Genomic DNA, 14,215 nt, shown 5'->3' with positions numbered 1-14,215 from the left:
TCCCAAAGTGTAACTTCTTCTTCCTAGGAAGACTGGGAAAGCCCACAGGAAGCCTAGGCCATGACCCTGAGTCTGGCCAGTCAAGGTAAGTACTTTCTTTTATTTCCTCTCCTCCTGACAATGAGCAGGGATGGAAGAGAATCATAACAATAATAGGGTTAACTTTTACTAGGCACAAAGTAGTTTATATGCATCATTTAACTGAACTCCCAATAACCATATGAGTGGACATTATTATCCCCAATATTCATATACGCAAACTGAGAAAGGTTAAATAGCCCAAAGTTACAGAGCAGAGTGGCAAGGTCAGGATTAGAACCTAAGTTTGCCTATCTGTGAGTCTAACTCCTAAGCACACATGACACAATTCTAACGGTCTACTATACTTGGGACACCTGGGTGGCTCACTCAGTTGAGCATCTGACTCTTGATTTCAGCTCAGGTCACGATCCCAGGGTTGTGGGATCAAGTTCCACATTGGGCTATGCACTGAGCACGGAGCCTGCTTAAGATTTTCTCTCTGCTTCTCCTCCCCACCAACTCTCTTAAAAAAAAAAAACAACTGTCTGCTGTACTTAATGGGACCCAGAGTACCTCAATTCAGCAGTTTCATTTTCTAAGCGCCTAATCACAATGGTCCCTGCTTCAAATCTGAGGGCCTAAAATAATTTTTTCTGAATTCTGTGGGTCTCATGTGCTCAGAGGCCACAAACTCCAGGAACACGGGAGGACAATTATAGTACATACAAGTCCGTTCCTCAGCATTCCACTCATGGCAACTGTCACCAATAGACTTGTAGAAGGACACCTTTCACAATATGCCCCTGGGAGGAAATCTTCATCTAGAGTCACTTACTTGGCAACTATATGATTACACTCTCTTGCACTGTTAGTTTTATGATTTTTTTCAGATATAATACTATACTCCCAAATCAACATTCCATAGAAAAACTGTCAGTCACATGTTCATGCATGCACACGTATGTGTGCGTGCGTGCACACACACACACACACACACTTATTTGACATGCTTCTAATCTTTTATCTTGCTGAAAGAAAATTGTTTCTAAAATTTGAAAAAAATAATCATGCCCTACTCCTGTTCTGAGACATTTGGGGTGAGATGCCACCAGAAGGCAATTTATTGCCAAATTACAAAACCTGTGGTAATGTAGGTTACCTCACAATTGCAATGCCCTTAGCAGGTATCATCTGAGTGAACTCTGTATGAGTGGATACGATAAAGGGCAAGAAGTCTAAGAACAGGTTGAAAGAGGTAGCATCTTAATTTTCAGAGGCAGCTTTTCTCTCTGTGGAAGCAAGTGTCCCTGGGATGTATTTCAACCAGCAGCAGCCCCATCCTGTGTATCTGTACAACATACACACACACATGTATACACACAACCACAGAGAAGGCAGTGGGATCAGCAAGGCCAATTCAAATGCTTATATGCAAGAAAGGGCACAGTGTTGCATCTGTTCTTGACACAAAGATTTTCATTTTGGGCCTGGCGATTCTGTTCTTGGCTACATTTGCTTAGGAGGCAGTACTTCTGGGGTGACTTCTTTATGGAAGACACACAGGCCTACGAGGCTGAGGGAGTTGTAGGCAATTCACAGTAGTCAAAGGGGCTGAAAACAAGTCGAAAGTGAGTGTAAATGACTTCATTGATGCTAGTGTTAGAGTAGGAACTGTTTAGAAAAGTAGGTTAGTTGGGGGTATATCCCTAACTTATGAGGCAAGTCAGGAATGGTGGATGCTGATGTAATCATCCCCCCAAATGCAAGCAACAGGGGAAATCAAGTTCTCTTGCTGGGAAATTGTTAGCGTCTTGGAGCCAGGAAACTGACAGTAAAGAGGCAGGATTTCCCTGGTCTTCTCTTCTTAATAAATCATGTTCCTTATTGTCCAGTAACTTGGAAGGGAATAACGAGAGAGGCTTTGCCCTTCCTGAGTAGAGACTAGAAACATCTGGGAGGAGGAGGTGCTGGGAGGTCGGGGAGGTGGGTGTGGGGATGAAGGTAGAACAACGCAGTGTTCTGAGAAGAATTCTGGGCCAAACAAGGTCTGGTTTTGTTCCACGAGGAGCCCGTTTACAATTCCATGCTTCTGATTGTTGCGTCAGGGCTGGCTGTTTACCTCATGTCCCTGCAGCCTAGTTAAAAGCTAGTGACACATTGTGGTATAAATGCTTACAAAAATCTGTTCTGTAATGCTAGGAGGATTATTTTGCTCTATTCTTATCCTCTCTATGTGTAAGTTTGGGGTGCCTGCTTTTCTTCCTTACGCCTCTTTCATTATTTCCTTCTGAGGAGCCTACATACCTCCGTCCAGTCGGAGAGGAGCCACTCGCTGGGACAGTCATCTTTCTTGCAGGCTTGCTGGGAGGCCGGTTTTGAGGCTGAACAGAAGGTCTCAGGAAGCTCCAGGAAGCTGCCATCAGCCATGCGCTGTTTGCAAAGAACCTCGCGCTTCTGGATGCCCCCGCCACAGGTTCGGGAACACTGGGGAAGGAAGAGAAAGTCAACCTAACATAGGACAGTAGATGTTTGACTGCCAATTCTTATCTTAGCCCTGGCTGAATAAAGATTGCAAAAAAAAAAAAAAAAAAAAAAAAGAAAGAAAGAAAAGAAAAAGAAAACTAAGAACCAGCCCAAAGGATTTTGTTTCCTTTCCTTGAAATGTAGCAAAATCTATACCCTCCAATCTTAATTTCAAGTATTTAACTACAGCATCCAGGAATTTCAAGGGCCTTTGAATCATAGAAAGTTGTTCCTAAACTATGATTTACAGCTACCCAAGACAACTGGTTTAAAAGGTTAGTATAATAGGGTGTTAAACATATTTACGATCCAGTGAAAATAATCTGTGCAGCTTCCAGAAAGAGCAAGAGAGAGCTCCTGCCATCAGTGTAAATCTGGAGGAATTAATGTGCACAGAAGTCAGCCCTTTCCTTCTCAGTGTGAATATTCACTCTACCCTATTGGAGGGACATTAGATTTAAGGTCTCGTTTTCTGAAGAACTCGCCTGGAAGTCCTCTTGTAGGACTGGTGATTTCTTAGGGCAGTGGGAGCTACAGCCACTGGAATTTGGGCTATAGGAAAATAGTCTTATTTCAGTGGTTTTCACTGGGACCCCAGTCAAACACATTGTTTACATGTAACTTAATAGTTACAGTCCAGTTGCATGAAGGGAAAGGGAGGCCCCTGTGGCATCAACTATTGGCTGTTTTCCCAGTAGCCCCCTCCCTTGCAACAGCAAAGGAACCCCCAATTTTTAGCATGTCTAGCTAGGCACATGACTTTTCAGCATACACACTGTATTTGTTGATCTTCCTTGAAGATGCACATGGCTCTATGATTAAGTGCTGGCCAATGGGATATACATGGCAGTGTTGTGTGCAATTTTAGGGAAATAACCACAAAAAGAGTGTGGCATCCCGCCCTTCGCTTTCCCCTCCTTGCTGACTGGAATGTGAACATGAGGTCTAAACTTTAACCTCCCATCTTGGACAGTGATAGGCAAAGAGATGGAAGTAGCCTGTCCTCCTGATGGTGAAGCTACCACATGGGCCCTGGATGGCCTGTGTTTAAATGAGAAGGAAATACTTTTCTTTCTTATTTAAGCCATTGTGGCTTTGGGTGTTCTGTCACTTTTAGATTAGTTTCCAGTGGCTACTCTTTGCTGGGGCTACTTTCCTGACAAAGCTCTAGAGAGTGTTCTTCTTTCTTCAAGAATAGTCCTTTCCCTTTTACCTGCTGCCCTTGGGCTCGCTGGGGGGTTAGGCCTGGATATACAGACCTGAGAGTTTTTACGGGAGTGGCTCGTGCTGCAGCAGGGGCCTCTTAGGACTTGTGGGCATCTGTGCTCAATGGGTTGTACTTGGAAGTGCAAGGGGGGATTTGTGCTCATGGTCAAGGTTAGGATGGTGATTGAGTATGGTCAGAATGCTGCTGTGGCCCAGCGGTCACTGTCTCTTAGTGGTCCCAACCCTGGATGCACTTTAAAATCACCTGGGAGCTTTTAAAAAGTACTGAGGTCTAGGTCCCATCTCAGATCCATTAAATCAGAAATTTTGGGAAGTACCTCCCAGGCATCAGCTTTTTAAATAAATAATAATAAAAAAGAAATCTCCCAAGTAATTCTGTAAACCAGGATCGAGAACCATCTCTCCAAATGAGCCATCTCTCCATCCCTCCACCATTTTCAATGGGAATAAAATAAACATGGAGGGGTACATGGGACCCAGGAGCCTCTGTTAGAACCAGTGATTGTTTGCAACTGGCCTATGCAAACCTGCTCTTTGTTTGCAGTTGTGAGTGGTGTAAGACCTCAGAACTACTGGAGAGAGGGCAGGGGAAGGGCAGAGAGAGAGAGAGGGAGACAGAGAATCTCAAGCAGACTCCTCGCTGTCAGCGCAGAGCCCAATGTGGGGCTTGAACCCATCAACCATGAGATCATGACCTGAGCCAAAATCAAGAGTCAGATGCTTAACCAACTGAGCCACCCAGGTGGCCCACCCCCCACCTCTAAATATATTTTCTTATGGCTGGATTCAACTACCTAACCACTGTACAAAAAGAGAAGGGTAATGGTAAAGGCAAAACCGTCCTGGGAGGTAGATCTTATCCCTACTTTACAGATAAAGAAGCTGAGGCTGGAGAGGTGAAGAGATTAGACTAAGGCCACACCTGGGCAAAAACTGGTTTACTTCCATTCTGTGCAACATTCACCCAGCTCCTCCTGAGCACATGCTCCCTGCTGGGAGTGTGGACACAGCGGGAGAGGAGCCCAAGATCAGCTTTTCTTTCTTGTGGCTGTAGGAGCTTCTCTCTGTTTGCAGTGGGAGGGTACTCTGCTGCTGCTTCCCACTGAGGGCCCCTGGCCTCCTAAGCACCAAGCCTGCCAGAGCCTGGTCTCATCCTTTCTGCCACTGGAGGGGCGGTGCTTTGCAATTCAATCCTCAGCCTCCACTCTGGGACTATCCCTGACAGGCAGGAGAAGGTCCATGCTCCAGGTCGGGGACACACATTTCCAAACGGCTTATCTACACTGTGGTGGGCCTGGAAATGTATTTTCCCTAGAGATTTCTGAGCTGAAAGGCCACAGTTGAACACAGCTTCTAGGCTATGCCACAAAGTTGAACGTGTAGGTAGACAGTTGGAAGTGGTCTGCAGCCTGTTATTATTCATTACAGATCCAAACAGTTCCTTCCAAGGGCTTGTCTAGCATGTTGTTTAACCTTAATTAAGGAAAAATCTATGGCTTCGGAGCTCATGATTCAAGCTGTGAGTGGGCCAGGACTTAGGCTTCTCTGGCTCATTTTGATGACTCCCCGGTCTTTTCATTTTGACAGAAGCAAACTTTAATTTTAGTTCTTGTTTGGTAGAAGTTCAATTTACTTCTTCAATGCATTTTGTACCCACACTGCCCAGCACAGTGCCTCCTGTAAATGTAAATTCTCAATAAATATTTGTGGAATTGAAGTTGGTGGTTGGGGGAAATTTAAATTAGTGGCCAAGAGTTCCATTTGCTTAAAACATGCCTTCTTGCTATTACAGACAACCAAGGTTTTAAATTTGGTTTTATAGCCTTTTTCACGACTTCTTAGGCCAGTCTTCTCTCATTTCTATTGAATTCTCACTTCTAGCCAACCAGTTATTCCATCATCAGATTAGTTATAACCATTATCATTCAGCCCTTCTTCGGACTCTTTTATAATTAGACAACTAGCGATGTGAATTTCTGATTTCTAAAATTTGCCAAACTTAGGTAGGGACTGCGTTCTCTATAATTCTTTCTATTCTATGAATTATTAAAGTTCTTCCATGAACTTAATGCAATTTTGTTCAACAGGTAACTGTCTGGAAAAAAAAAGTTTATGCTGATGAGTCAAAATTTAAATCTTAATCTCTGACCTCTCCCCTATGTCTTAAATGCGAACAGGCATTTTGACCTAAATGTGCCCAGAATGGAACTTTTGATCTTGCCCTTTGAACCCTGCCCCAAATCCACTCTCCTCTCAATCTTCCCCATTTACTGGATGGTGCTATATCTAAGACAGAAACATGGGAAATATCCTTGAGCATTTCCTTTTTCTTACCACCTCTTCCCTGACACTCAATCCATGAGCAAATACTGTCAGATTTCCCTCCAAAATAAACTTGACCTCCACCACAAATAATAAATGAGGATATCATAATCTCTCATTTAGACTACTACAAAGCTTCCTAAACATGTCTCTAGTTTTCTCAGTTAGGTCCTAGTAGCATATAGATGGCATACTCAGTTTTGAAGACAGCTTCTCTTGCCTTCTGATGGCCTGCTGAAAACACCATTGGTTGAACACAACTAGAAGCCAGAGGGTAGAGTCTATCTAGGTTAGCCTTCTGAGATACAGGTGGAAAGGCAGAGTGGACCTATAGGAGCAATGGAAGATATTCAACATATCTACAATCTATTCTCCACACAGTAGCAAGAATGATGGTTTCAAAGCATAAATCAGATCACAGAATTCCCATGCTTAAAAGCCTTCAATGACTTTCCTTTATGATTAGAATAAAATCCAAACTCCTCTATCCCTGACCTGCAAATTTCTACATGCTCTGGTCCCTGCCCTGAAGGAACCTTTGAGACTGTCTAACTCAAATTTTAAATTCATTCATTCATTTGGCAGAAATTTATTCAGTACCAGTCATAGACCAAACATGGTTCTAGGTTTTTGGTTGTAGCAGTGAACAAGAGAAACCAGACACACCTCTGCAATCTCATCTCATACAATTCTTCCCTTTCCCTGTATATTTTGGCCTCACTGGTTGTGTGTGTGTGTGTGTGTGTGTGTGTGTGTGTGTGTGTGTGTGGTCCTTGCACATCCCAAGCTTATTTCTCCCACAGGACCTTTGCACTTGCTCTTCTCTCTACCTGGCTCACTCTCATCATACATCTTAACATGGTTGAGTCTTTCTAATTATTCAGGTTTAATTCCATTCTCACCTACTTGCAGAAGCCATTATTTAAAAAAAAAATTTTTTTTAATGCTTATTTATTTTTGACAGAGAGGGAGAGGGAGAGAGGGAGAGAGGGAGAGAGAGATAGAGAGAGAGCGAGAGAGAGAGAGAGAGAGCACGAGTGAGGGAGGGCAGAGGAAGAAGGAGACACAGAATCTGAAGCAGGCTCCAGGCTCTGAGCTGTCAGCACACAGCCTGACGCGGGGCTCAAACTCATGAATTGCAAGATCATGACCTGAGACGAAGTCAGATGTTCAACTGACTGAGCCACCCAGGTGCCCCTTGGAGAAGCCATTCTTAACCTACTAGCTAGAAAAGCCAAAGCAGTCTCTATTCTGTCACCTCATTTTATGTATTCATTATTTTTTGTTTTTAAATACCTCTTTTAAATAGGTCTCATCCCTTTGGAAATTATCATCCATTATCCTGTTAGCTCTATGAAGAAAGGGATTTTGGTTCTCTTGTTGCTCATACTAGTGCTTGAGAATTGCATTCAAAAATTTCCCCAGCATGATAGTGTTATATCTTGAATAGGAGACCTTAGGATTGGATATCTCCAGTTTTCCTCTACACCCTATTTTTTTTTCTTTTAAAATTAATGATTTTTTTCCTAGTAAAGAAGTAATTAGGGTATGAGCTAAACAGCAGACTGACATTTTATAACTGATGCCGGAAGAATGTGACATCTAGGTATGGTCCATAAATATGTACACTGTAGTGAAAATGCAGTGTATTTATCTTTGAGAAAACTAATAGCTGATTCATAAAATCATTATTCTCTGAACCTCAAAATTACATTAAGCCACTTTTCTTCCAATCCTTTGATTATAATTCACAATCAAATTCCCCATGGGTCCTATTGAGTTTGTTAGCCATAAAGAACATGCTCTTGAAGTTTCTGTTACATGGTGACAGACATTTTAGTCACTTCACTGGTGACACTGGATTTGTGGGATTACAGATCTCTTCAATGCTTGATGGCTAAAATTTTCTTTTCTAACTATCTAAGAAGGCACAGGGGCTTCCGTTCAATGTGAGTAAGTGTTCCAAAAATAAACAAGTAGCTGCATAAGAACAGCTCTCTGATCCAAGCTGCTTAGTTAGAACTTCTTAGTGAATGTGGCAATAAGGAAAAACGCAGGCTAATTTTCTCTCTCTTTCAAATTGAGGAAATAGATGATGAAAATAATTGGTCCACCTATGGGTGGAGATGTAATAAAATTGTGCTATAGAGGGTGACCACTCATGAAACATAATCTAGCTGGGACATCACTTTGCAGATAGGACTGATTTCAGGGACAGGCCCTTAGGTGACCCCCGCCGGCAATGTGCAGAAGTCTGTGACAATGTGATGACAAAGCAGTTACAAGAAAATGTAAAGAAAATTAGCTTGTTTCAAGATTTGATCTGCCCAGAAAACTTTTAGGAAATTCTTAACACCTAGGAGGTCAGATTCAGACTCCCGAGAACGCCCTTGAGAGCCCTCACGCTCTGACCCATGCTGAGCTACCCAGCCACATTCCTTGGTGGCCTGCCATGGGGACAATTTGCTCTTCCCTGGGCACACAGATGCCTTCTCTGCTCAGGCCTTTGATCACCTTGTTCATTCTGTGAGCAATGCCCTTTGCCTCTTTGTCTATCCAGAAATTTCCAAGACACCTTTGAAGGACCAGTTCAAAGGCTCAAAGAATGAGTCACCTCCCACCCTGCCTTGACCTGGAAGGGTGCTACATGTCTTCTATAAGGGCTACTTGTTTATGTGTCTGCAATTCTCCCCACCCCCCCCCCACAGGATTACGCATCTTTTGAGGAAAGGGAATGCACTCATCTTTCTATTCCCCGGTGCCTAATGTAGCATCTGGCAAAGAGCACACACTTCATAAATGTTTGTTGAATTGATGATTGGATGAACAAAAGAGCCAAAAATCCAGATGTTTAAAAGACGTGACACAAACATCCAGATGATAGGCTGAACATCCACCTTTTATTGAGCTGTTTTATCATTAGCCAGGAGCTGTTTCTAAGTAAGTCAGCAGTGGGTTTTAGCCAGACGCAACGTGTCCTTTGCTGGGTGCTGTGACCCTCCAGGTGTGGCAGATAACCATCCAGCTAAGTTACTATTGTCAGGGATGTTTGCTCTTAAACACTTGCCTCATCTTTGCTCAGAAAGTTTCCTTGCTGTGTTTGCACGGCTGAAAGGGTGTCTTTAGAAACTTTTAAAAACTACAGATAAAATTTCAAATTAATAAAGTTTCCAAAGTCTGCGACAACTTTGGGAACGTGTTGAGATTACCTGATGAGGTAGATCTCTAGTACGGGAATTATTTTTAAATACATGCCATAAACAGAATAAATAACAACAAGTAGTATTTATGCTAATGATTATCCTTGCTGCCATACATGTTTCATGCTATAAGGTCATAGATTCAGTAGTTTTATAAGAAAGTAAAAAATATACAGTAAGGAGAGCATTTAAAAGTTAGGTTTCTATATAAAACTACAGTGGCCTAAGTGTCCTGTACTTTGAACGATTTTCCCGTGATCACATGTTAAGAAATTCTGCCTGTATTGACACCTTTGGTTTCATGTTGGTAGCCTTATTTACTGAGAGCTGAGTTCATTTCCTTGGTCCCTCAAGTCATATCATTGAGCCCAACACAAAGTGACATTTATATTCTTTCTAAGGTCAGCTTTCTAGTTTTAATGTGTTCTACTTATAGTTTCTAACTCATTTCATTCATTTCTTCATTCACTCATTCATTCTTTCATCAAACACTGAGTACTTGCTGAGTCCCAGGCACTGTATTAGGTGCTGGGAATTTAAGATGACTAAAACCTGGTTGCTAAGCCTCAGGTATTTGCAGTCCAGTGAGGGAGAAAAAAATGATCAAATGTGATCAGTTTTACAAAAGTGGGAATACAGAGGAGAGGCAACTAAGTCTTTCTGGAAAACTGGGGAAGGCTCTGCAGGAGAGGGGACACATGAGGGGTTGGCCCAGGAGATAAGGAGTGCCCACGGAGTCAGATTGCATGTATACAGACCCAGGGTATGGGCGAACATGGGTATCTCTGAGGAGACCTGAGAAGGTAGAGGATAGAGTTCATGGGGAGGTTGCAGTTGGGAAAGGAGACTGAGAAGCCAGCTGAGGGGCAAACAGTGAAGGGCCTTGGGCATATCTGGATACAATCTCAAGATCATCGGGTGTAACATAATCCAATTTGTAGAAAATTATTCAGGCAATGAAGGCTGATGGGTTCCAGAGAGTACTGCCCTGTGAGCCATTAATAGGTGCACCATGGAGAAAAGGTTCCAGGCCATGTAAGTCTAAATAACACTCCATACCATACCTTGTTTGGGGGCCCTCAGCACATATTAATATTTTAAAGGCTCAACAGAAGGCCTGTAGTAAAGAACAACTGTACCAAGTTGGGAAACAATGGATGAGAAATAAGACAATTACAGGGACACACCAAGTAAAAGGCTGTGATAGTTTGGTTAGTTGTGAGGACTAGAACCAAGGCAATGGGTTAGAGAACATGCTAGGAGGTAGTATGCCCTGTGAAGGAAGAAGAGGTCTGCTGGCAAACCCAGGTGACTGGGTTATCAAGCTTGGTGTTAGACCTTTGGAATTTGATGTAACTTTGTGATATGCAAGACTGAGAGGTTCAAAAGGCTGGTAGAGACAGTGCTTGGTATACAACAGAGGTCAAACTGAGCCACAGTGAATTAGGCCTCAGAGAAACGAAGAAAATGAAGCCTGGAGTCTTGCTCAAAATTATTAAATGAGAACAGAATTTATACCCCAACTATTTTGTGGATTAGAATCACCTTGTTGATCTAATACGAAATGATCTTTCTTAACCCTGGACACACAAGGGGTGTCCAGTGTATCTTCTGGGTTTAATATTCCTGTTACCGTGTGAAGCATGGGGCTGCAAAACCACTGAAATCCAGAGCAATTATTACACAAAAGTGTTCTGCCAATAAACAAAAACAAAAGCACTGCACATGTGACATTTTGCTTCTAATCTCTGTTTTGCTTACATTTGTTGTTGATTCTAAAGGTAGGATCAAGTGTTCATTTCCCTATAAAACACACTGCCAAAACTGAGATAAACATCCTAATAGATATTTTTCCCCCTGAATATAATGTTTTAAATAAGCATGGTTTCTAAATTATGAGAATTTATATTTTAGTCACTGGAATGTAACAAAACTGATGGCTCAATTGATTCTTCCTGCCAGTCTACAATCCTCGAATCCAGACCAAAGTCATTCTTTTACGTGTGTGTGTTTAAGTCCAAAAAATGAAAAAAGTGAGGTCTCAAGCATTTGTAGTTGTCATTAAAATTCCTCTTTTTTCTTACTATTACTAGCCGTGACTCTGCTCGCATATACCTTTTTATATAGCTAAACTATAGGCATTTTGAATTGTAACCCTGATTAAAAAAGCGGTTTATAGGGAAATGGCCGCATAATCATAGTTTTAAGCAAGGGAGAAAACAGGGGCCATGGTGACTGTTTTAGTCTCTGCACAGATGTGTGCAATATGTGTGTGTAGTTGGGTGGACACAATCCTGATCGTAAAACATGCATAATACAGAGAAATATAAATTATGCTTCAGAGTGGACTCCCTAATTCATCTCAGTTAACTCTTCTAGCAACTATCTCTTTTCGTCTCATTTCTCTTTTCCATTTATTTTTTAGAATAAAAATGAATAAAGAAAGATTGGTGCATGTGAAGCTCACAGATAGTGGTGAGTGCAGTGGTAATTTAATTTTAATCTCAAGAATATTGTGCTAATAGAGACTAATGCATAGCCCAAAATATAGAAGACTGGCAGGCTGAACAATGACATCTATGTCCTAAAATTTGGAACCTGTGAAAATGTTATCTTACATGGTAAAAGCAACTTTAAAGATGTCATTAGCATTTTCAGATGGGGAGATAACTGGATTATGCCAGTGGGCTCAGTGTCATTACAAGGGTCCTCATAAGAGGGAAGAAGGAGGATCAGAGTCAGAGAGAAAGGACAGAATCAGAGGTTGAAGTGAGGCACTTTGAAGATGGAAGAAGGGGCCATGGGCCAAGGAAGCAAGCAGCTTCTAGAAGCTGGAAGAGGCAAGGTAATAGATTCTCCCCTAGAGCCTCCAGAAGGAACGCAGGCCTGCCAACACCTTGATTTTAGCCAAGTAAAACTGATTTCAGACTTCTGACCTCCAGAGCTATAAGACAGTAAATTCACATTGTTTTAAGCTGCTAAATGTGTGGTAATTTGTTATAGCAGCAACAGGAAACACGCACAGATTAACTGCCCTGGATAAGACAACAAATAGTGAGCTTTATGTAAACTGCTGATTTTAGGGCTGGTGTTAGATTTCCTCACAATTTAATACTTTGGAGGAAATGGTAAAGAGGTCTTGGGAAAGCTGAACTGCATAGTGGAAAAGAGAAGGGGTTTTGAGGCATACAGGCCCCCTTTGCTATTTATTGGCCATGTGACCTGGGGCAAGGAACCCTCTCTGAGCCTTGTTTCCTCACAGGATTGTTCTGAATGGATTAAAAGAGAAAATATGAGAGCAGTAGAAAGAGTTCTGCTACATGAAGTTTGAATTCATGCTAACTTCATAGTGCTCTACGTCCCTCATCTGTGGAACAGGGAGGACAGTAGTAATGATCACATAGGGTAGTGAGGATTAAGGGAGTTAAATATGTAAAGTGCCTAGAACTTGAAACATAGTAAGTGCTGCTTTTATTAAAAAGAGAAGCAGGTCCTGAAATGGGGTAAGTGCTCAATAAATGGACTGGCAGACTTGCCATGGAATTTTTCAGCACCATGCTCTATGCTTTACATACCTGAGACTTAGTCTCTGTCTCATTGACCTTAGGGTCTACTCAAAAGTCATGGAAAAGTGCTCACACAGTAAGGTGGAATGTGACTGTTCAGTGAGCAGCACTGACCATGAACACCATGTGCAGGAAGATAGCAAGGGGTCCTGGTAGAAGAGGTGGGATTCCTGCCTGATATGACAAGCAGAGGGGAAGGGAACTGCGTGTGGGCAGGGACAAGCATGGGTCATTAGGAATGTACAAGCAGGGGTGGGAGAAACATGGTGGGAGATGGGCAGGAGCAGATGTGCAGGGGGATGTAGGCCTGACCATGCCATTTGGCTTTACTATATGGCAATGGAATGTCACTGAAAAAAATCCTAGCAGAAGACTGTCATGATCAAAGAGTCTCAGATTGAGAACAGTGGTTCTCAATCATGGTGCTATAACACAGCAGTGTTTCGTTATTTAGTTTCATTATTAGGACCTATAACCATAAAACAAACTTATCAATAAGATATAAGGTCAGCATTTTCAGGGCTTGTGGGGCAGTATTCTTGATCTAGTCATTCATTTTTTTCATTCAATAAGTATTTTTTCCAGAACTATGTACCTAACAGAGACACAAGTTAATAATATGGGGACTTAATACAGTAGTGGAGGTTGATGTGCATTGATTTCTGGTCTTGTCTTAGGGTTGGCATTAGTTTGTGTTACAGTTTGAGGTCATGGATTCATTCTAGTTAAAATCAGTATAAAATCAGTATAAAATCAGTATAAAATCAGGAGACCTGGGGTCTGCACCAGGCTTTATGATCTTGGGCAAGACCATATCTGGGCCACAGTTACATAATGTGTAAAACAAGAAGACTCCTATATAATTCCTGATTGCTCTTTCAGCCATAGTCGTCTCTAAAACGGGGTATAGTGGAAACGATCACATAAAACTGGGTTGATGGCCAACCCTAGATTTGCTACCTGCATGAGCCCAGTTTTCTCAAACCTAAAACGAAGATAATAAAACCTACTTTCCACTGATTGTTGTGAAGATTAACTTCAGTTAGGTAATAATATTTCTTAAGAACACTGGTACACAGGCATTCAAAATATATAACATCCTCTTGATTTCTAGAAACTGTCACATAGTAGCATGGTATTTATGAGTTTAGCCACACAGATATTTAAGCTCTAAAAGGAAGTAGTCAATATCTTTTTCCAGATGCTTTACATTTTAGAGTTTTGCTCACTGATTACTCTTTGATTCTTTGGGTGCTTTGTAAATCACAGTCCCAAGATGGGCAGAGAGAAGGAAGTGGCTTTGCCAACTGATGGTGGAAAAGCATGGGAACGCATGGCAGTCTAGAAAAGGCAGCC

General features: G+C 42.0%; 1 protein-coding gene across 1 annotated transcript in view; it reads right to left on the bottom strand.

The window, feature by feature from the left end:
• Positions 1 to 14,215, bottom strand: part of ADAMTSL1 (ADAMTS like 1) — a 376,924-nt gene that overhangs the window by 127,023 nt on the left and 235,686 nt on the right. The window contains exon 17 of the mRNA XM_007098528.3: positions 2,326 to 2,505. Coding sequence (XP_007098590.2) covers positions 2,326 to 2,505 — 180 coding nt within the window. The remainder of the gene's footprint in view (positions 1 to 2,325; positions 2,506 to 14,215) is intronic.

Source organism: Panthera tigris, chromosome D4 (genome assembly GCF_018350195.1).
Source record: "Panthera tigris isolate Pti1 chromosome D4, P.tigris_Pti1_mat1.1, whole genome shotgun sequence".
Lineage (NCBI taxonomy): Eukaryota > Metazoa > Chordata > Mammalia > Carnivora > Felidae > Panthera > Panthera tigris.
This window is presented reverse-complemented; position numbering and strand designations above follow the sequence as displayed.